At 44.2% G+C, this 21,792-nt stretch overlaps 1 protein-coding gene across 3 annotated transcripts in view; it reads right to left on the reverse strand.

Annotated features, from left to right (window-relative positions):
* Positions 1-21,792, reverse strand: part of LOC135203545 (protein bicaudal D-like) — a 110,339-nt gene that overhangs the window by 59,169 nt on the left and 29,378 nt on the right. For all 3 annotated transcript variants that reach the window (XM_064233282.1, XM_064233280.1, XM_064233279.1), the window contains exons 5-7: positions 18,991-19,157; positions 8,035-8,196; positions 7,284-7,469 (exon numbers count right to left, since the gene is read on the reverse strand). In XM_064233282.1, coding sequence (XP_064089352.1) covers positions 7,284-7,469; positions 8,035-8,196; positions 18,991-19,157 — 515 coding nt within the window. The remainder of the gene's footprint in view (positions 1-7,283; positions 7,470-8,034; positions 8,197-18,990; positions 19,158-21,792) is intronic.

The raw sequence follows: 21,792 nt of genomic DNA on the forward strand, positions 1-21,792 counted from the left end.
TGAACCTAGGACCAAAGATATAAGCGGATCTATTGGTTTTCTCCCACTGGGTGTAGATACCATTCTACTGTTTACTCTTGTCCCTTGCAACTGGATCCACCTTCACCCCTCTTTTCCCTATTATCCAGAGGGGTGTGTTGCTACTGAAAAGTATATCATCAGCTAAGATAGCTTCACAGTATGGCTGACCATCTCACCTGCATCTAGTCCGTTCCAGCACATGACGGTACTCTCCTTCATATTGCCCGTAGTTAAAGGAGTAGAAGAAAGTAGTAAAGAAAAAAGACCAGTCATCCCATTCATTCTACTTTCATACCTTCATCTTAGACTAGACGCAAACTGACCCGCCAGGGGCACTGGATGAACTATATCACTTGTTGGGCCGCCACCACTGGACCCAAGGAAAAGGTATCCAAGGATCTATGGGCAACATCTTTCAAATAAAATGAGGTGAAAGTTGTTTGGCGTTTCCACACACAGCTTTCAGAATTTTATCCACAGACATGTTCTTCTTAAATGCCAGGGAAGCACTCACACCCCTGATGTCATGAGCTCTAGCTCCCACCTGGCTATCTGACCCTCTGTCTTCTGCCGTATAAGCATCTCTGATCGTCTCCCTTAGCCAAAACGATATTGTATTCTTGGACACTTCCTTCTTGTTCCGTCCTGTACTTACGAACAACCTCTGGCACCCCGGCCAGAGGTGCCTTGTTCTCTTTAAGTACTCCCTTAGTGCCCTGACGGGGCACAGGAGCATCTCAGCTTTGTCGTTGTCTACAAAGTCTGCCAAGGAAGGTATGGTAAAGGAGTCGAATCTGCCGTATACTATTGTTGGATTTTGGGTCTTGGCCACGAATTCTGGGACAAACTCAAATACCATTGATCTCCAACCTCTCGAGTGCTTTATGAGATATGAGAGGCCATGTAGCTCCCCCACCCATTTTGGCGGTTGAAGCCAGGGGCCAATAAGAAGACTGTCTTCAGGGTCAGGCTCCTATCCGTGGACTGCCTTAGTGGTTCGTAGGGGGGTTTTGTCAGACTACTCAGTACCTTGGTCAGATCCCAATCTGGGGCTTTTAGCTCCTTTGGTGGGCATGACTGTTCAAAGCTCCTCATCAGCATGGCCACCTCCCATGAAGACGATATGTCCACTCCTTTCATTCGTAAGACTGAGGCTAGAAGCCGCCCTGTACCCCTTCACTGCAGATACAGACATATGTTTTTCTGTTCTGAGATATATCAGAAAGTCTGCTAACTGCTGAATAGTGGTACCGAGTGGAGACACGTTCCCTCTACAACACCAATCACAGTATGCTGACCACTTTTTCCTTGGTATACTGTCGCAGATGATTTTCTGATATTACCTGCCATCTGAGTTGCTGCTTTCTGCGAAAACCCTCGCGCTCGGAGGAGATACTTGACAGTCTCCACCCGTGAAGCGATAGGGACTTCACCGACCGGTGGTACCTCTCCACGTGAGGCTGACACAGAAGGTTGCTCCATGGAGGTAACTCTCTTGGCACATCTACTAGGAGTTCCAGTAGGTCTGGAAACCACTCTGCTTTCGGCCATAACGGGGCTACCAGGGTCATCTTGAGGTTCTGAGACCGCATTACCCTGTTCAGAACCTGACGGATTAGACAAAATGGAGGAAATGCGTACACGTCCAGATTGTCCCAGGGGTGTTGTAGCGCATCTTCTGCTACTGCCTCTGCGTCCGGGACTACTAAACAATACACTTCCAACTTTTTGTGGTACCTGGTTGCGAATAGGTCTATGATCGGTCCTTCCCACAACATGAGCATCCTGTCCACTACCTGTTGGTGTAGGGACCACTCCGTTCCCAGAATCTGATCCCTGCGGCTCAACTTGTCGGCCACTATGTTTCTTTTTCCCGGAATATACCTGGCCTTGATGTCTACCAGGTTCTCTATAGCCCACTGGTGAAGTTGAACTGTCATCACATGTAACTGCCGAGAAACTAGGCCTCCTTGCTTGTTTATATAAGCTACTACTGTGGTGTTGTCTGACATCAATACCACTGAGTGTCCCTTTACTCTCTCCCTGAATTCTTGTAGAGCCAGGAAAGCTGCTTTCAACTCCAGCACGTTTATATGGAGTTCTCTATCCTTGCAACTCCATTTTGCTGACACCATCAACTCCTCCATATGGGCTCCCCAGCCTTCTAGTGACGCATCCGAGAACAGCAAGAGGTCTGGGGAGGATTGTTGAAGGGGGACACCCACAGTCAGATTGTCGTCGTTCACCCCACCACAGCAAGTCTTTCCTCACTTCTGCCGACAAGGGAATTTGCTCGTACGGGTGATCTACTGTTGGTGACCAAAACTCCTTCATCCTCCATTGTAGGGACCGAAGGTGTAGCCTTCCTTGTGGTACTAGCTTCTCCAGGGAGGTTAGGATTCCCAGCACCACCTGCCACTGTCTTGCTGGCTGTGTCTGCTTTCCCAGAAAGGCATTCACCACTTGTTTTGCATTTCTCTACTCTTTGATTTTTCTGTCGGGAATACTTTGGCTTGCGTTGTGTCTATCACCATTCCCCAGATATTCCAAACGTTGACTTGGATCCAACTGCGACTTCTGCTGATTCACCACAATACCTAGGCTGTGACAAAGCTGCAGGAGGGCCGCCCTGTCCCTGAGTAATTTCTCCCTGGACTTTGCTATCACCAGCCAATCGTCCAGATATCTTATTAGCCTGATCCCCTGAGCATGCGCCCACGCCGACACGAGGGTGAACACTCTTGTAAAAACTTGAGGAGACGTTGTCAATCCGAAGCACAGGACCTTGACTTCGAAAGCTTTCCCTGCAAGACTGAAGCGGAGAAATTTCCTTGAAGACTGATGGACTGGTATCTGAAAGTATGCGTCCTTTAGATCGACTGTCAGCATAAAGTCTCCGATTCTGACTGCTTGTAGAACCGTTTTCGGAGTTTCCATCTTGAAACTGGTTTTCCTTATAAACAGATTCAGCGTTGACAGGTCTATTACTGTCCTCCACTCCCCGTTGGCTTTGGGTACCAGGAAAATCCTGCTGTAGAAGCCTTTTGTCGGACTGCATACTTGTTGCACAGCTCCTTTTTCCATCATCTTCTTCACTTCGTCCTGCAGAATAGTGACCTTCTGAGATTTGTGGGCATAAGTGACGTGGGGTAATGGTTGATCTGTCAGGGGCGGGGTTACCTCGAACGGGATCAAATACCCGATTCTGAGAACATCCACCACCCACTGCTCTGCCCCTAGTTCTTGCCACACCTTCCAGTGATTTGCCAGGCAACCCCCACTGGTGTGGCCGAGTGATGGGAGGCGCCCATCCTATCTTCTTGAGCCTCTCCCTCTTCCCCTATTGCCCCTTCCTCTGTTGTTTCTATTGTGAAAGGGCCGATGAGTTATCCTCTTTGGGGAAGAGGGTCTTGTGACTCTACTAGGGATGCTATGTCTCACTGTCTTCTTTCGAGACATCTGCTGTTGTCTTCCCTCCAAAGGAGTAGTTTGACTGTTAGACGTTTTCCTAACTGCCTGTTGCACCAACCTATCGTTAGTGTCCATCCTTCTTCTATCTATCGCCTCTTCCAGTATGACCTCTGGCAACAGCAGTTGCGATTCCAAGATATCCCCATTCCTCATTGCTAACAGGGAATCCAAATCCACATTGCGGCTTAGTCTAGCCAATGCTGCATCTCTCCTCATTAGCAGGATATTTGCCCAAACATTGGCACTTACGTTTGTCAGGTACGCAATCGCCTTGGAACCTAACTGTAGTAATCTAATGAACAATGGTTCATCCACTACTTTCCTTGTTGCTTCCGAGGATGCAATTTTCGCCACTGCTGTTGACCAAAGGTCTAACCAAGAAGCAGCCTGAAAGACAGAAGAAGCTGTTGCTTCTAAACGTAGCAGCCTCTTGGTACGTCATCGAAGGGCACTCCATTTTAACCTGATCCAAGGTTAATCCAGGCCTTAACCTTACAACATTAGGGTTCATTTGTCTAGACAGCAAAGGGACCTTCGGTGTCGTATAATATTTCCTTTGCTTTATCATTGGAGGGGGAATAAATTTTAAATGATCTATTAGATCTTAAGGAATTATCCCTCCCTGCAATCTTTGCGTTACGTGTTGCAAGACCGATTCCGCATGACTCGAACAAGGCAATTCATACGACACCTTGGTATCCCTCTTTAGTCCAAATGCCATGTCAATTCCAGGAGGAAGCATACTGGCCGGTGTTTCTGTCTTCTCCGAAAGGCTATTGAATTGACGAATTAAATCAATCACCTCTGCATACGAGGCCAGAAACTCTTGGTTTTCTCCTTCCTCGGCTCTAGTGTACCATTCTCCGTCACGAGGGATGTTGTCTCGCCCCTATCTTCTGACAGACGGCCCGGAATTCCACGGCCGCCTGCCCCTACGGCTGCGGTCTCTTTGATCTTTGCTGGCCGCTGTTGGCTCGATCCCGGATAGTCAGCAGGGGAACAAGAACGTCTCACTCTTTCTCTGCTCACGGATCTAGAGCGAGAATCTCGTCTAGATCTCCAAGATGAAGGCTCCCTTAAGACAGAGATAAGTTCGTCTCTATTAGTATTGGCATCGTTTTCGAGCGTCGGCGAGCCCGGCCTCGACCTTCTATCCAGACGGAGACTGCCTTCCACGAACGTATCCGCCAGTTTGCCAACTCTCTATTTTTCGTACTTTTAATAGGAGCCTTATCGTCCTTCGTACGTATTTTGAACGGCCTTACGGGCGAAACTGGGACCTGCATTCCATCCTCTGCTGCACCTTTCGCCGCCAACGTCGATTTTACCAGAGGTATCGCAGTTTTTGCGATCCGAACTGGCAACTCCGCCTCGGCCGCTAGCTCGCCGGCCGTCACCTCTCTCGCTTGTTCGGATTCTTGCGAACGGCTTCGTCTGCCAACCTTGTGCTTAATAGCCACTGACTTTCCGACCTTCTTGCTGACTTGGAAATGACAGTCTTGGTCCGAAGATGAGGAAGAATTGATTCTTCTCCTATTAGCCCGAGGATCACGCCAGGAACTCCCGAATCCTCCTCCAACGCTTGAACTGGCGCTCGCCGTGACGTTATCGGACTTAGCGATGACGCCGAACTAGAGGAAGAAGACGAAGAAGGCGAATCACACTTTTTCTTTTTGTCTCTCTTATTCATTCTCTTCTCTATATCCTGTAATTTCTGCATTACAGTTTGCATTGACGGGTCAGAAGGCGTATTAGCGTCTGGGTGCAGCGAAAAAGGGCGAGAATCGGTCTGTGACGTCATCACGCCTGCCATATCGGAGTGTGACGTATGTTGTGACGTCATCCCTCTCGTATAAGAGCCTGAGAGGTTTTCTGCTGGTGCAACCGCACATTTGCTGCCAAAACTACCTCCCACGTTCTGCATCGCTGTAAATACTGAGTGGGATGGTGAAGCCGCGACATTAATTCCCATAAAGTTGCAAGCCCGGGGGATGAGGAACATTCAGCGCTGCCGGACCCTGCTGGAACCGTGACGTCATATAATGCGCAAGCAGACCATCCAAGGTTGGTACGCCTGGTAGGCCTAGCGCTGACCACGTACCATCTAACCTATGCGCTTGAGTAGCAGAAGCCTGGAACAAAGATGGCGGATCTCCCCCTTCTACTTGCTGGGAACAAAGGAGTGTGCATATTATTCATAAAATTACCCAAGGCCCCTCCTGACGTTTCCGATACAGAACCGCTAGGAGAAACCGAAGGGGTATGAGACAAATCAAAAGCAGGTGGAGAAACATATGGAGCATCCGGTTATTACCGATACAAAAGAAGCCGGTAAGGTTTTGGTCATCCAAAGATGGCGTCACCCCCTTCCTTTTGTATTGGCTTTTCCCATAGAACTTCTTCCACTGTTCCACCGACCAACCGCGACAAACAGAACACGGATTAGTAACCGTACAAACGTTTTCCCTGCACCTACTACACGTTGGATGAGGATCCAGTCGACACCGAAGTTAGGAACCTAGAACATGGAAAGCCACTGACTCCTGGGCATTTCCTTGTCTCCTCTTCGAAACGGTAGACGATCCCGATGTTGAGGCAAAATTCTCCATCATACCACGTATACACTCTCACCACACACTGATCACACTTGGAGAAAGAAAAGGAATGCAAAATAAAAAATGAAAAGGATAAAGAACGGGCAAACTGAAAAACCGGCTTTAAATGAGATAGACAGTAACACGTCTTATCTTAAAGGCGGTAGGAAAATAACTGGTGGGTCACAGGTAGCCGTGGGCATTCTGGGTATACATGCCCCGTGACCTGGTATAGATGCCATTAGTCCTGGATCTCACAAGTGTAATTTTAATTCTACCGGTTTCCAGCTTGGCGCTAGTAAATCCTAATGTTAAGACCGAAGGTTTGTTTCGTGTATGAACCAAATATGGATTAATGATGTACTATACTACATAAGAGTAACTGTACAAGAGGCTATGGAAGATGTCATAACAACTGGACAAGAGGCTATGGAAGATGTCATAACAACTGGTAATATCTATAAATAGAACCATAGGAGTAGGGAGTTTGACAAGTAGCAAAAATGACATTTTTATGATAAAATAATGTTTTACGTATACAACTTACCTGGTAGTTACATATAGCAGATTTTTTCTGCTGTGACGTCAGAGACTATAGCTATATGTAACTACCAGGTAAGTTGTATACATAAAAATTTTCTGTATATGAAGATATGGAAACATGAATCGCAGATGACGATTGCATAAGAAGGAAGTACAGCAAATGATGAGGATTTATTTATCAAGGACACAATATGGAGAAATTGTTAAAATAAATTGTGGTATCAAGATGTACAATTGAACAGATTTAACCCATGGGTTGCAAGCCATAGCTTGGGCTGTTCAGATTACTATAACATTATCTGAAAGGAGTTATCAGCACAGAATTCAGGAATTCTTCATTCAACCTCTGTACCAGGGTAGTGGCATTTTTAGTAAAGAAATGCTAAAGGGAAAAAAAATATATTGTTTTTTTTTTTTATCAATTGTCCACTACACAGGTTACAGGATGTGGGAATACAAAAACCTAAATAAAAGAGATTCAAAGGAGGTTATAGTTATAAATAACACAGTATAAACCAAAGCACTAGTCAAAAGTTAAGAAAGGGGAATGACCTTACAATTCAGCTACCTTGCATGAAAACGAAAACACACTTGGCAAGTTAAATGGACTATAGTCAACATTTAAGAGTAAGACATGTAGATAATATTGCTTACCCTAGAACGGAGTGTTGCGACTTCATTCCTTAGCGTTTGGACTGCATCGCTTGCTCCACCACCTTCGCTATTTTGAATGTCAGCTAAAACTTTTTTGAGATCGACAATTTCCTTGCTTGCTAACTGATACCTTGACTTTTGCTTTTCCAAGAAGCCTACCAACTTAGCAGCATCTTCTGAATTCATCTGGAAATATATAAAAACAATTAGGAATATACATTTATTTCAATTGATAAAACACCATAGAAAAAAAAAGTTGCAGTTCGTGAATTTAATTCTTTAGTCAAACTTGATTGTATTATGGTAGTATATAGAAAAATAAGATCAAAATCATCTCAGAAAAATAAAATGTGAAGAAGTATTCAAAATCTGTTGTTACAATAGATGATGGTATGACATACAACTGGACAGAATAGTAATACAGAATTTAGGCTAAAGGCCAAGCACTGGGATTTAAGAGGTCATTCAGTGCTGAGAGGGAAATTGACAGTAAAAAGGTTAGAAAGGTGTAACATGACGAAAACCTGACAGTTCCACTATGAAACGAAAAGATTGTTAGAGAAGGATGAAAGTCAGAAGGAAGAAAGAAAATATGAAGCCAGGTACAGGAAAATGAATGAAAGAGGTTGTAGCTAGGGGCTGAAAGGGCACTGCAAAGACCCTTAGTAATGCCTACAGTGCACTGACAGCACTAACCGCACCCCTCCTGGCCCCTCTGTGGTATGACATGCTAAAACTCCCAACTGCATACCTGACTGGGATTCTCCTGGTCATGCAATCTGACAAGGGCTGAAATGTGCCCAATGAGATGTGAAACCCTGGCATGTTGTGCATCCAGTTCTCCTCTTGCTTTCTCCAGCATCTCCTGGCTCTCCTTGAGATTCGTTGTCAGCTGGCCTTTTTCACTTTCAACCTGGTTGCATTTGGTAAAAATGTTTAAGAATAAATACTCCAATAGTCACCATCAAACATAAAGATCCATTTCCTATATATATTTTACATTTTTAATCACAAAGTTATCAAGCAATTTAAACACACTGAGCTCAATTTCCTAACATCATAAGGCTGGTCCTAAGGATTTCTTCTTAAACTAAGTTTTTTTTTTTTTTTTTTTTACTTTACATAGCTTAAAAACTTTCTTAACTGATGAACTGAATGTAAGATTTCCTACATTTCTCTAAAAAGAACCAATTACATGATAAAACTGAATTTCTTAATAAATCAGTTTTCATAAAACATGATCAAACTGAATTTTTTAATAAATTAGTTTTAAAAAAATGATATTGTAATGATACAATTAAGTTTGTTCATACTTACCTGGCAGATATATATATAGCTGTATTTTTCCGAATCCGACAGAAATTTAAACACTTTACGACACACGCCAGTGGGAGTCAGGTGGTTAGTACCCATTCCGCCGCTGGGAGGAGGGTATCAGGAATCATTCCCTTTTCTATTCATAATTTTTAATTTCCACTGTCTCCTGAGGGGAGGTGGGTGGGTACTTGATTATATATATCTGCCAGGTAAGTATGAACAAACTTAATTGTATCATTACAATATCATTTTGTTCATGAAACTTACCTGTCAGATATATATATAGCTGAATCCCACCTTTGGTGGTGGGAGTAGACAGAATAGAAGATTTTAGGAAACATATATATGCAGATAATTGATATCTTGATTCCTTACCTGTTAGCATAGCTGACTTCGTGGTTACTGCCGCGTAAGTCTGCTTTTGCTACTAGAGTTGCCAGCGACGGTAGAGACCTATATAGCTGGGTGCACGTCCAGATGATCTGTCAACAGGGGCGGGCGAGACCACGACGTGGAGCATAGACCATAGACCATACAAATAAGGGCAAACGAAGTAAAAACCAAACCACCTGGCGCGCCTACCAAAAGTATCCCACATAGACTAAGCTAATGGAAGGGAGATCCGCCGCAGGCGGTCAACCCCACAACCATAACACAAGTTAAAAACTCACCTAAACCATTAAAGGATAGGATGAGCGCTACCTCCTGCCCCCAAAACAGTGTCTGCAGCGACGTATGGTCCTAGCGAGTAACAATTTTCGTATGTTGCTTTCACCTCCCGCAGGTAGTGTGAAGCGAACACCGAATTGCTTCGCCAATAAGTGGCGCTCAAAATGTCTTTGATTGCCATATTTTTGTGAAACGCCACCGAAGTAGCAATAGCCCTCAACTCGTGGGCTTTCACTTTCAGAAGTTCCATGTCACTTTCACCACACTTTTCATGGGCTTCCTTAACGTACTTCTTAAGAAGAACGCCAGTGCATTTTTCGACATCGGAAGATCCTGGTTTTTTCACAGAGCACCACAAGTGCTCTCCGAAGAACCTCTGCATGCTCTGGTTCTCTGCAAGTAAAACTTGAGAGCCCTGACAGGACACAGGACTCTCTCAGCTTCAGGTCCCACTAGCTCCGACAACCCCTTGATCTCGAACGTTCTCGGCCAAGGGTTGGAAGGGTTCTCGTTCTTTGCCAAGAACGTAGGACTTAAGGAACAAACAGCACTATGTTCCTTGAACCCAATATGCTTGCTTATGACTTGAATTTCGCTAACCCTCTTCGCCGTCGCCAGAGCGGTTAGGAAAATAGTCTTCTTAGTAAGATTCCTAAGCGAGGCTAAATGGAGCGGTTCAAATTGACTCGACATGAGGAACTTCAGTACCACGTCTAAGTTCCACGATGGTACCTTAGGCTGGAGAACTTTCACGGTCTCAAATGATCTAATGAGATCATGAATGTCTTTTATCATTCGCTAAGTCGAGTCCTCTATGTCTGAAGACCACAGAAAGCACGCTTCTGTAGCCTTTAATCGTGGGAACGGCTAGTTTCTTTCTTCTTTCCTAAGGTGAAGAAGGAAAATCTGCTATCTGGCTCACAGAGGTTGAGGTGGAGGAAATGCCCTTCCTTCTGCACCAACTTCTAAAGACAGCCCACTTTGATTGGTAAACTGCGACTGAGGAGGGCCTCCTTGCGTTGGCAATCGCCGTTGCCACAGGTCTTGAAAAACCCCTCGCTCTGGCCAACTTCTTGATAGTCTGAACGCAGTCAGACTCAGAGCGGGGAGGTTTTTGTGGTACCTCTTCGAAGTGGGGCTGTCTGAGTAGATCTTTCCTTAGGGGGCAGCGTCCTCGGAAAGTCTATTAGGAAGGACATCACCTCCGTGAACCAGTCGGCCGCTGGCCAGAAGGGGGCGATGAGGGTCATTCTCGCTCCTTCTGATGCAGCGAACTTCCTCATTACTTCCCCGAGTAGATTTTGAATGGGGGAAAAGCGTACACGTCTAGTCCCGACCAATTCCACAGTAGGGCGTCTACTGCCACTGCTCCCGGGTCCAGAACTGGGGAGCAATACAGCGGAAGTCTCTTTGTTCGGGAAGTTGCGAAAACTCACGTGAGGACGTCCCCACAGCTTCCAAAGCGCCTGGCATACTTCCTGATGAAGGGTCCATTCCGTCGGCAGAAGCTGTCCCTGCCGACTGAGAAGGTCCGCTCGCACGTTTTCCACGCCTGACACAAACCTTGTCAGGATCGTGACGTTTTGCGCCTTCGCCCACATCAGGATATTCCTCGCGATGACGAACAGAGAATGAGAGTGCGTCCCCCCCTGTTTCCTGAGGTATGCCAAGGCTGTGGTGTTGTCCGAGTTTATCTGCACCACTTTGCTGGAGACTTCCTCCTCGAAGAACCTCAGAGCGAGGTAAACCGCTGAGAGTTCTTTTAGATTGATGTGCCAGGACACCTGTTTCCCCTCTCCAGGTGCCTGACACTTCTCTCCCTCCCAGTGTTGCTCCCCAACCGGTGGAGGACGCGTCGGAGAACAACACTAGGTCGGGGTTCCGAAGCTTGAGCGAAAGACCTTCCGCGAGCTTCTTTGGATCCAACCACCAATTGAGGTGCTTTTTTACTTCCTCTGTCAAACACAAGACCTCTTCTAGATCTTGTTTGCGAGACCAATTGCTTGAGAGGAAGAACTGAAGTGGTCGGAGGTGCAACCTTCCCAGAGAAACAAACTTCTCCAGTGAGGAAATGGTCCCCAGCAGACTCATCCATTCCCTCACCGAGCATGTTTCCTTCCCCAGAAAGGCCGACACTTTGTCCAGGCATTGGAGTTGTCGCCCCTGGGACGGAAAAGCCCGAAAAGCCACTGAGTCCATCTGAATCCCCAGATAGACTAAGGATTGAGAAGGAGTCAGATGCGACTTCTCGAGATTCACCAGAAGTCCCAGGGACTTCGCTAACGACAGAGTCGTGTGCAGGTCCTTCAGACACCTGTCTGGCGATGAGGCTCGAAAATAAGCCAGTCGTCTAGGTAGAGAGAGATCCTTATATCCGCAAGATGGAGCCACCTCGCAACGTTCTTCATCAGAACGGTGAACACCATCGGCGCCGTGCTGAGACCGAAAAAGCAGAGTTGCCCTGAATGGAAAATCTTCCCTTTCAGGACACAAACCGCAGGTATTTCCTTGAACGGGGATGGATGGGGACGTGAAAGTATGCGTCCTGAAGGTCTAACGAGACCATCCAATCCCCCGGTCTTAAAGCTGCAAGCACGGATTGAGGTGTCTCCATCTTGAACTTCTGCTTGGTCACGAAGCGATTCAGACTGCTGACATCCAGAACAGGGCGCCACCCCCCTGACTGCTTCGGCAACTAGGAACAGACGGTTGTAGAACCCCGGAGAACTCCGGTCGAACCAAGACTTGTTCCAATGCCTGCTTCTCGATCATTTGATCTAATAGATCGTGAAGCACTTTCTGTTTTTCTCCCTGATACGACGGAGACAAATCTTTCGGTGTCGAAGACAGCGGGGGTAACGACAGAAAAGGAATTCTGTACCCCTTCTTGACGATGTCCAGAGACCAAGCGTCGGCACCTCTCTCTTCCCAGGCTTCCGCGAAATGTAGAAGTCTGGCTCCTACCGGTGTCTGAAGGACTTCCCTCTCACTTCTTGCTCTTGGAAGGAGCGGGAGTCTTGCCTCTGAAAGAGCCTCTTCCTCGAGGGGCTGGCTTCGAGGAAGAAGCGGGTCGAAAGGGCTTCGACTTCTTCGAAGCAGAGGACCCAGAAGCCGAAGCAGTAGCAGGCTTCCTAGAAGACTGAGCCAGAAGGTCTTGAGTTGCTTTCTCCTGGGGAGATGGCCGCTATGTCCTTAACCAACGACTGGGGGAAGAGATGTTCTGAGAAAGGCGCGAAAAGAAGCTCCGCTTTTTGCGCTGGTGAGACTGACTTTGCAGTGAAATTGCAAAAAAGTGCTCTTTTCTTAAGCAGTCCCGTGCTGAAATGAGCAGCCAATTCCTCAGAACCATCCCTGACGGCCTTGTCCATGCAAGACAATACACTGGACAGCTCCCCCAGAGTGATGGAATCAGAACTCCTGGACCTGGCATCCAATACCCCCAGGCACCAGTCAAGAAAATTAAAAACCTCTAGTGTCCTGAAGAGGCCTTTAAGGTGAAAGTCTAACTCGCTATGTGTCCAAGCGACTTTCGAGGAAGACAAAAAAGATCTTCTGGTGGCGTCTACAATGCTACCAAAGTCTCCTTGAGCTGAGGCTGGAAGCTTAACCCCGACGTTTTCTCCCGTCTCATACCACATACCCGCTTTGCCCCCAAGTCTTGAAGGAGGTAAAGCGAAAGAAGTCTTGCCCGAAGTTTTCCTCTTTTCCATCCAATCATGGACCTTCCTAAAAGCTTGCTTCGTAGAAAGCGACTTCTTCATCCTCACAAAGCCCGAGATCTTAGCAGCTTTGGGAAGACGAAAACTGAGAGGGAGAGTACGTGGAGCTTCAGGTTGGAAGGTGTCTGCAAAGGCTGACTGAAGTAAGCGAGTCAAAACCTTGTAGTCCGTCGAAACTGGAGCCAACTGCTGTTCTTCGTCCACTTCGACGAAAGCGTCACTGATTCCTCTCAGACACTGGAGAAGTCGGAGGAAGTAAAGCAAGAGTCCGAGCTTTCTCAAAAGAGAAAGAACGGCGAACAGGAAGAGTTCCCCCGCCCTCCGCTTGTGCTTGCGGAAGTGGAAAACTGACGTCCGTAAGCGCGCGTTTTGCGTCCGAAGCCAATCTACTGGCGCCGACAGAAGCGCGCTCAAACTCCACAGTTGTACACCTGGCGTCCACTTGTGCGCGCTGGGTGTCCACAGGTGCGCGCCGAGCGTCCACTGATGCTCGCCGAGCGTCCACTGATGCGCGCCGAGCGTCCACTGGTGCTCCGAGCGTCCACTGGTGCGCGCGAGCGTCCACTAACACTCGCTGAGCGTCCACTGGCGCTCGCGAAACTTGCACCGAGTCACCTTCGGCGTCCACTAACGAGCGTTTGACTTTCGCAGAAGCGCGTTCTGCATCTAAGGAAAACTCGCTTCTTATCACCAAGTTTCGTATCAGCGGAAACAACCGCTTCACGAGAGCGAGAAACGAATTTCTCGCCTCCTCTAGAAAGTTGCTGGGGATCATGGACTAACTCTAGAGGGAGACTCAAACGGAGAGAGAGACGAGCGAGGAGAGGGAGAGGGAGAACGCCTCGACCTCTTCACAGGAAGGTTGTCATCCTTACGGCGACGTGGAGCAGTCTTTCTCGAAGGAAAAACATCTCGAAGTTGCTGCTGAAGAGACTGAAGAATCTTGCTTGTAGGTGAAGCCTCCTTTTCTGGGGAGGGGCTGATCCTGTGAGCAGAAGAGCGGCGAGGGGCACGCCTTCTTGCTTACTCCCAGGAACCGCCGCTTCACGCACTTTAGAGCGACTTCGCGCTCGAAGAACATCGGAGGGAAGAACTCCGCTCCGACGAATCTTACGCTTCTTCTGCGGAGGAAAAGCACAAACTCACTATCAGGCGACGAGCAAAGTTCCGGAGAACAACTTGGACGTGAAGCGTCCCGAACGCGAGCCGTCCTTTTCAGCGGACGTGATGCGGTATGCGAGCTCCACCCCTTGCGCGGGGAGGAAGCTTCAGAAGAAGAAAAGCACTCCTTGAGGAGACGTGCACGCGCACGCTCCTTGGCAGTCTGGGTATGTTCGTCAGAAGCTGCCGAAGGCACGCCAGATCGGTGGGGGTTCCTCGTAACCCTCCTTCGACTTTCGACATGCTCTCTCCCCGAGATCTGGGAGTCAAGCAGAGGTCTAGGTCTAGAGGCGAAATGAGGCCGATCTGACGCACCCTCCACTACACAAGGGGCACTTTCACTGCACTTTTCTTCACTTTTGCTCTCCAGAGCTAACACTTTTGATTCTAAGTTACGAATCGACTCAAGAATTAGCGATAGCGTATTACCTTCTACCGACACTGTCTCAGGGGCCGGAGGCAACACTACAGGGGTAGGAGCATAATCTACAGAAGGAGGGTTAGCAGGAGAATGAATTTAAATCTTTGCCTACCTGAAACACTCCTGGAGGAAGACCTCCTTAACCTATCTCGTTCAAGTTTCTTAAGATAGGATTCATACGCCTTCCATTCCGACTCTGTTAGACTTTCACACTCCTTACAACGACTTTCAAACGTACATTCATTCCCCCTGCACACTTTACAAACAGAATGTGGTCTACTGAAGCTTTCAGTAGCCTACCTCTACATTCAGCCATCGAACAAAATCTAGCGCTAGTAGAACTAGACCCTGACATCTTGATCAAAGAAAATTCAATACCAAAATCAATTCAAACCAAAGTCAACGTGTGCCAAGCCACCGATCCAATTCAGATACCAAAGAAAAACCAAAAGGGATACTCAAGTAGCTAGTAAGTTTCCAAAATCTGGACGGAGGTGCTGCAAACAGGTGTTTCCAGCACCGGCGACAGAAAAATTATGAATAGAAAATGGGAATGATTCCTGATACCCGCCTCCCGCCAGCGGCGGGAATTGGGTACTAACCACCTGACTCCCACTGCGTGTGTCGTAAGTGTTTAAATTTCTGTCGGATTCGGAAAAATACAGCTATATATATATCTGACAGGTAAGTTTCATGAACAAAACCTGCTATTAGTATATGTCCATATTCATGGACTTCAAATGGCTCCAGAAAGTGAACATTTCTGTCTAACATACAGGGAAACTGTAGCAGCACAACAGTGCATCACCTGGAGTTATGAGTTTGTTTGAAAAAAATTTAGTTTTTCTATCACAAACCTTTCACTCACATAAGCCAAAATTGCAACTTAGGCAAGAGAACCTTGTCTAGACTTATGAAAGTTAAGTATTTTGATTTGATTGATTTGATGGTCTGATTATACTAAGTTATATATAATATAATAATAATAAAGTAAGAGAACCAAGCTTGTCAATGCCTCAGAGCAATGATCAAGACCTGAAGGATGTAGGACAGTCACAAAGATAACGTCTCTAAACTGCCACATATGAAAGAAGAGCCAAAAGAATCATAAAGAAGTGGATGATCATCCTCCCAAGTCATCCTCAAAAGTAGCACTTACAGCCATTGCAACTCTTGGTTACAAATATGTATCAATCCATTTACAAGTTACATCTTAGAACCCCAAAAATACAGTGGTCATATCAAAGTTAATTTCTAGTATTAAGTTAGTAGATGGGACTTAATATCACAGACCAGAACTCTCACTCAAGTAACTTCATCTGTCACACTGCTGTGGGTTTTAAGAATGTTCTGCATGAGTAAGTACACGACAGTGATGGGCAAGACCTATTTCTCTCAATGACCTGCTAAAAGGAAAACTAAAAGCGTAGTTTCTACATCTCTGGTTCTTTTCAGGTAATGACAGACTTCACTCACAGGACAAAGAAGGGATTCCTTGTTACTGGCAATACGTGCCCACACCCAGGTACACACACACACACATGCGCACACACCTTCAATTTCTTATTTTTATTTATGCTATTCTCATTTAAAATTTTACTGTATTTTCACATTTTTTTTATTATTACAATCCAAAAGATAAATACAATCATGTGCATATGGTACGTACATAAGCACACACTCCTTCCCTTTGGTTGATGGGCATGAGACAAGTTATAAATAGCATGTCTTACCACATCTCCAAATTTGCATTTTAAATACTTTTATTTACATTAGAGATGAAATATTAACAGTGAAAAAATATTCTCTTTTTAGGATATGTGTGATAATCATATACTTAAGAGTCAACTAACTTATAATGAAAGGTTACTATACAGTAAATCAAGCATGCTGCTGAGCACATGAACACACAATGTGAAAAATGCACAGTAGACAGAAAGTTAGCTTTTGCAATTTTTATTGGCTTAAAAAGCACAACATCACTTAAACACGTCAAGGATATCACTTTGTTTATTGCAATTTATTGGCTGGTATGGATATGTCATCAGTTTAATAGTGTATGGTAGGGGGTGTAGGAGTGAGAAGGTGTAGGAGTGGACAAGCACTTATGATTTTTGTCAGATTTTTAGCCATTGACAGAAACATACATCCCTGTAATTTTTTGCTTCTTAAACGTATCGTACACTAATAGGCTACATCAGGAAAGTATCACTGCACTCTGCAGCAAACACCATTTTCCTTCTTAGTACATGCAGTCATGTTTGATTAGTTGCTTCTTTGAACAGTTCAAAAGTGGATTGCTTGTACAATGCTATTTCCTCAGCATGAGGCTATCATTGCAGTGCCTGCAGCATTGCAGGTCCTGCTCATGTTGTTTGGTGCAGTGTCATTGTGTGTATAGCCCACCTCCTCCTAAGAAGGCAAGGAAGACATTGACCCATCAACATTAAATTCAAAATCATTGGGAGGATAGAAGCAAGGTTGCTCCAGGGCTCATATCATGGAAGAGTACGGCACTGCCCAGCCAATCTTGCACAATATCAAGTCTACCTTGGACAAGCTGAAGTCATGAAGTCATGTACGACTGACTTCTAAGAAATTGGTCTAGAGTAAAGTCCTACAAGGTCATGGCAAAGGCCCCCGTTAAGGACATTGAGGAGTTGACCTTAGTATCGTTTCATAAGCAGAGGGTTGCTGGCATGTGTATAAGCAGTGCAGAGTTGAAAGCTGCAACGAAGTTAGCAGGCTTGCATAATGCTGTAGACTTTAAGGGGTCTGAAGGTTGGCTGTTTTGATCTAAGAATAGGCACAGGCTTTCTAATTAAAAGACTCCTGGCAAAGGTTTCACTGCTTCCAAGGAGGAAACAAGAGGATTTTTAGCGGACAGAAATTCCCTATGTTGATGTTTATGTAGAAGGTGCATCCAGGGAGGAATCTGATCTCTATTCGCTGCTTCTCAATGACCAGGACTCTCCAGACATCAAGGAGACACAGAAAGAAGATGCTGGTCACGCCAATTCAGTTGAGTTGCTGGAGATTAAGGAGGTGGACTTTTGAACCTCCTCACAAGTTTTTTAAATGTCCAGCAATTGCAAGCACCAAGGGCAGCGCACAGCGGTAAGTGACAGAGTAAAAAGTATTTTTATATTAGCTACATTTTTATTATACAATGTATTTTGGGGTAAATGATAATTGTGTAAACTATCATACTGTGTGTTGCATATAAAAGAAAAACAGGGCTTACTTTTTTTGTGTACGAAGTATTTTGGGGAAAATGATTAAAATTGTTTGTGCGTATAGACTATCGTACTCTGTTGCATGCCAGAAGAAAAAGGGGTTTCCTTTTTCTGTGTACAGTACGATGTATTTTACAGTGTTGGGGCAAATGAAAAACATTGTGTAGACTACCATATTGCATGTCACTTAAGCGTGAAAAGGATAGGTTTGCTTTTTTGTTATCGGGTGTATTTATAGAGTTTATTTTGTTACAAGTGTGGAAAATTAAGGTATATTATTGCTTTTCACATCCAGTTTTTAGTTTTGTTCATGAGTATACTGTATTTAGTGTTCACAGTTATGTGGTGCTGAAAGGTAAGGTAAGGAAAGGGACGGAGTTGTCCTTGGAAACCCATAGACTTCTTTACTTGCCCTTATCCAGATTTCACACATCCAGATTTCACACTTATCCAGATTTCACACTTATCTGACAGGCCCTTGGCTCTATTATTCCTGATAATTGAGAGGGTACTATACTGTACAAAAACCTATGCTTCTAAAAATAATTGTTAAGACTAATATACTGAACAATTATGTGAGAACTCAGCCTAGTCTATATTCAATAAAAAGGAAGAAAATAAGTTAAATAAGGGAGAAAATATGACGAGGGCAACAAATTAGATAAGGAATAAAAAAGGTAAAGCAAAAACAAAAAAATTAACAAGGGAGAAACAGAGAGAAAATTCATCTAAAACACTGTATAAACAAACTAACTAAAAAACATAAAGACTACCTGAAATTCAAAACTGAAATCAAATTAGCACTACAAATGCAAGTGTGAGGTTATAAGAATCGCTCTACTTTAACAAAACAGAAAACTTTAATGGCTGAAGGAATAGAATGGAGGTATGGAAAATGGTTCCATACAACAAATATCACCAGACATTCTTGATAGGCCTCCACTTAACAAGTTTTAAACATGTCCCAAAAAATAACTTTAGATTAAAACACTAAATGCTTGTGTCTCATTTTAAAAACTAAATATAGTAAAGAATAGACCTAAGAAGTTTTAATATACATATGTTCTACATACTATCTTATTTTGAAATTATACTATGCACTCTAGTGTTTCTATTACAGAAATTCAGGTGCATAATCAAAATGTGTTATTTTGAAAAAAGAAAAAAATGTATAAATAACTGACCTCCTCCAGTTTCTTTTCCAACTTTCTAAGCTCATTAAGATGAATTTCTGAGAACAAATCACCTCCGAGGGTTTCGCCGCCACCCGCTGAACTCATTAACTCTGACTCTAATCTCCGTAAGACAGGCGTATCATCCTCACCATCACTTTCCCCAAAATCTGTGCTCTCTGTAATTACAAGAATTCAACTTGAGCAAATCGTGCAATATTCATTCCCTATAAAATGCACACTGAACAAATATATCTTTTTTTTATGTATATTCCTTGTGGGCATGAGGCAATTCTGGTAGTGCTGATGTACCAATACAAAAAATTCAGCCATATCACTTGCCCACAGCTACATTTGACAGTATGAAAGACGCTTCATAAAGTTCAAACACCTTTTGATAAAAAAAAAAACACCTCTTCGAATGCCTAATTTGGGTGACAACATGTAAAAAAGTCCAATATCTATATTGCCCTGCTATTATGGTTACACTGTACGAGAGAACTCAATGGAAGACAATACTTTTTTTTTTTCTTAATCTACCCTTCATATTAAATTTGCTGTGCAGCATTAGGGATCCCAAGTCTTTCACCTGTGTGAAAGAGTACCTCTTGTAAAGTAATGGTTTAAAATTATGATATTTGAATATTTCAATTAGCATAATGGGTGAAAAAGAACACTTCTTGCAACATAATAGCTGAAAATTATGAAACTTGAATATCTTAATACCTGCTTATGTATTCGTTTGAAGTACAGATACTAGCTTCACCAATGCTACTAGATAAAATACAATTCTGGCCGAAGGTGGCCATTAATGACTCTGTTGCAATTATCTCAACGAATGAGGATTTTATCAAGCTGTAAAAATGTAAAAGGCTGCGTTAATTAACTCAATTTGCCACTTATTTATTTCCACTTTCACATTTGTTCATTCATTTGTTTCACTTTGTGCATTTATTGCTAATTTAGTAGCACTTTGTCTTTCAGTCAGCGAGTTATTAACCACAACTGAGTTCATAGGACTCCTTTCAATCAGTATGTAATCACTGGTCAAAAAATATTACGTTGTTTTCACCAGTAACTATTTGCTGCTGACACCTGTACAGAGCAATGATTGCTTTCTATTCAATTCCCTTTCGAGTTATTCATTCCTGCTTAGTAGTAAGATATTTTCTATTTTCACTGTGATTTGACATCACTGCCTTAGTTGAAGTTGTGTTTGGGGAAATGTGTACTTGTACCTTAATCATGGCTCAATGGCCAATAGCGATACGTCATGCAATCATGTATACCATGCTGGCCTTGGACATAGACCAGCATTTAAGGTGCCATACATTTAAGGAAAAACAGCATTTCTCTCAGAGGATCTGTCCAGTGAGTATGTGTAGGCTGCATTGTGGATCAGTGGTTCCTCTATGCCCAAAGGTGATTCCATAAATGTTGTGTGCTCAGGACCACAGTTGGCGATGTTTCTGTCGTCCTCACTTTTAGCTGCAACCAGGGGTTCAAAACTTTAAGTGGCAGTTGAGGAGGCTTTTTCATCCCCAATATTGCTGGCCCCTTTCAAGAGCACTAAGGGTAAAAGGCATCATCTGCTTTCAGCCCTGATCCCCACATCCCATCTTCACATGTGATGAAGCTTCTCCTACACAGATCCCTCTCCTGACAATTTGTCCCTCATTCCTGACAAGGACCTTCCAGTCCCAAAGTCACCTGCAAAAATTGTTTTAACCTTTGAGAGCTGCTTTGCTCAAGCTACTCGTTGGAAGATGTCTGCTTCTGCTCTCCAAGTGAGTTAAAAAATTCAACTGACGATAAAGAATCAACATTAGGTTGACTTATGCACCATCTGAGATTGATTGATTTGTTAGTTCTTACTGGCGTTGTAACGACGAGGTTACCGACGCTGTACCATCTGAGATTCCCAAACAATGTTACTCCTGCTTTTAGTCCATCTTGATTCAGTCAATGACTGTCATGAAGATGAAAGGGTATAAAGGTTAGGCTTACAAAGTTAGATCAGCAAATGACAAGGGTACATAACTGATGCATTTATAGTACTCAACTTCAACAGATGATGATCATGCAAGTTGAGGAAACCACTGAGTCACAACAAATAAAGTCTCGTAAGGCTTGCCCACAGAATTTGTTCTCAAACTGTATAAGGTAAAGTTACAGAAGCTGGATAATTAAGCAGGAAGTGACCAGTGGGAATGGAAGAAAGGGAAAAGAAAGCAGCACTGCAGCTGTGGAGACAGGAAGGACACTCTGCAAAACTGCAGCTGTGGAGACAGGACATTCAAGAACCTTTGGTGCCACCTACACTGTGCCACATACCCAGTACTGTAGGAAGACACTACATAGATTATGCCATGTGGGGCAATTGTAGATGATTCTAAAGGTTACTGCATCATTCCTACTTCAATAGTCACACTGCTTTCTGTCTCTTATTTTTCAAATGTTCCTCTTGGTCTCCTACAACCATTTTCATAACAATTCTTGAACTTTACTTGAATCATATACGTATTCTTTTACTTGATTCACATATTCACCTTTAAATCATGAACAAATCTTTGGTAACCTTAGGAACATCTAGAACACTGACAGTTTCATCAAAAGAACCTATCATAAAATAATCAACAAACTACGGCTTAACACACTGCAAGCAGTGCAAGCGATACGAGCCATAAACGTCAACTTCAGCATAAAATCACTAATCTATAGTAACTTTGGGAGGCGATTCTCTCCTCTTGGAAACCAATGTAAAGCATCATCACACATGTAGTGCTTTTGCATGGTGAAGGTATCTGCAATCCT

The sequence above is a fragment of the Macrobrachium nipponense genome, chromosome 36 (assembly GCF_015104395.2).
Source record: "Macrobrachium nipponense isolate FS-2020 chromosome 36, ASM1510439v2, whole genome shotgun sequence".
Taxonomy (NCBI): domain Eukaryota; kingdom Metazoa; phylum Arthropoda; class Malacostraca; order Decapoda; family Palaemonidae; genus Macrobrachium; species Macrobrachium nipponense.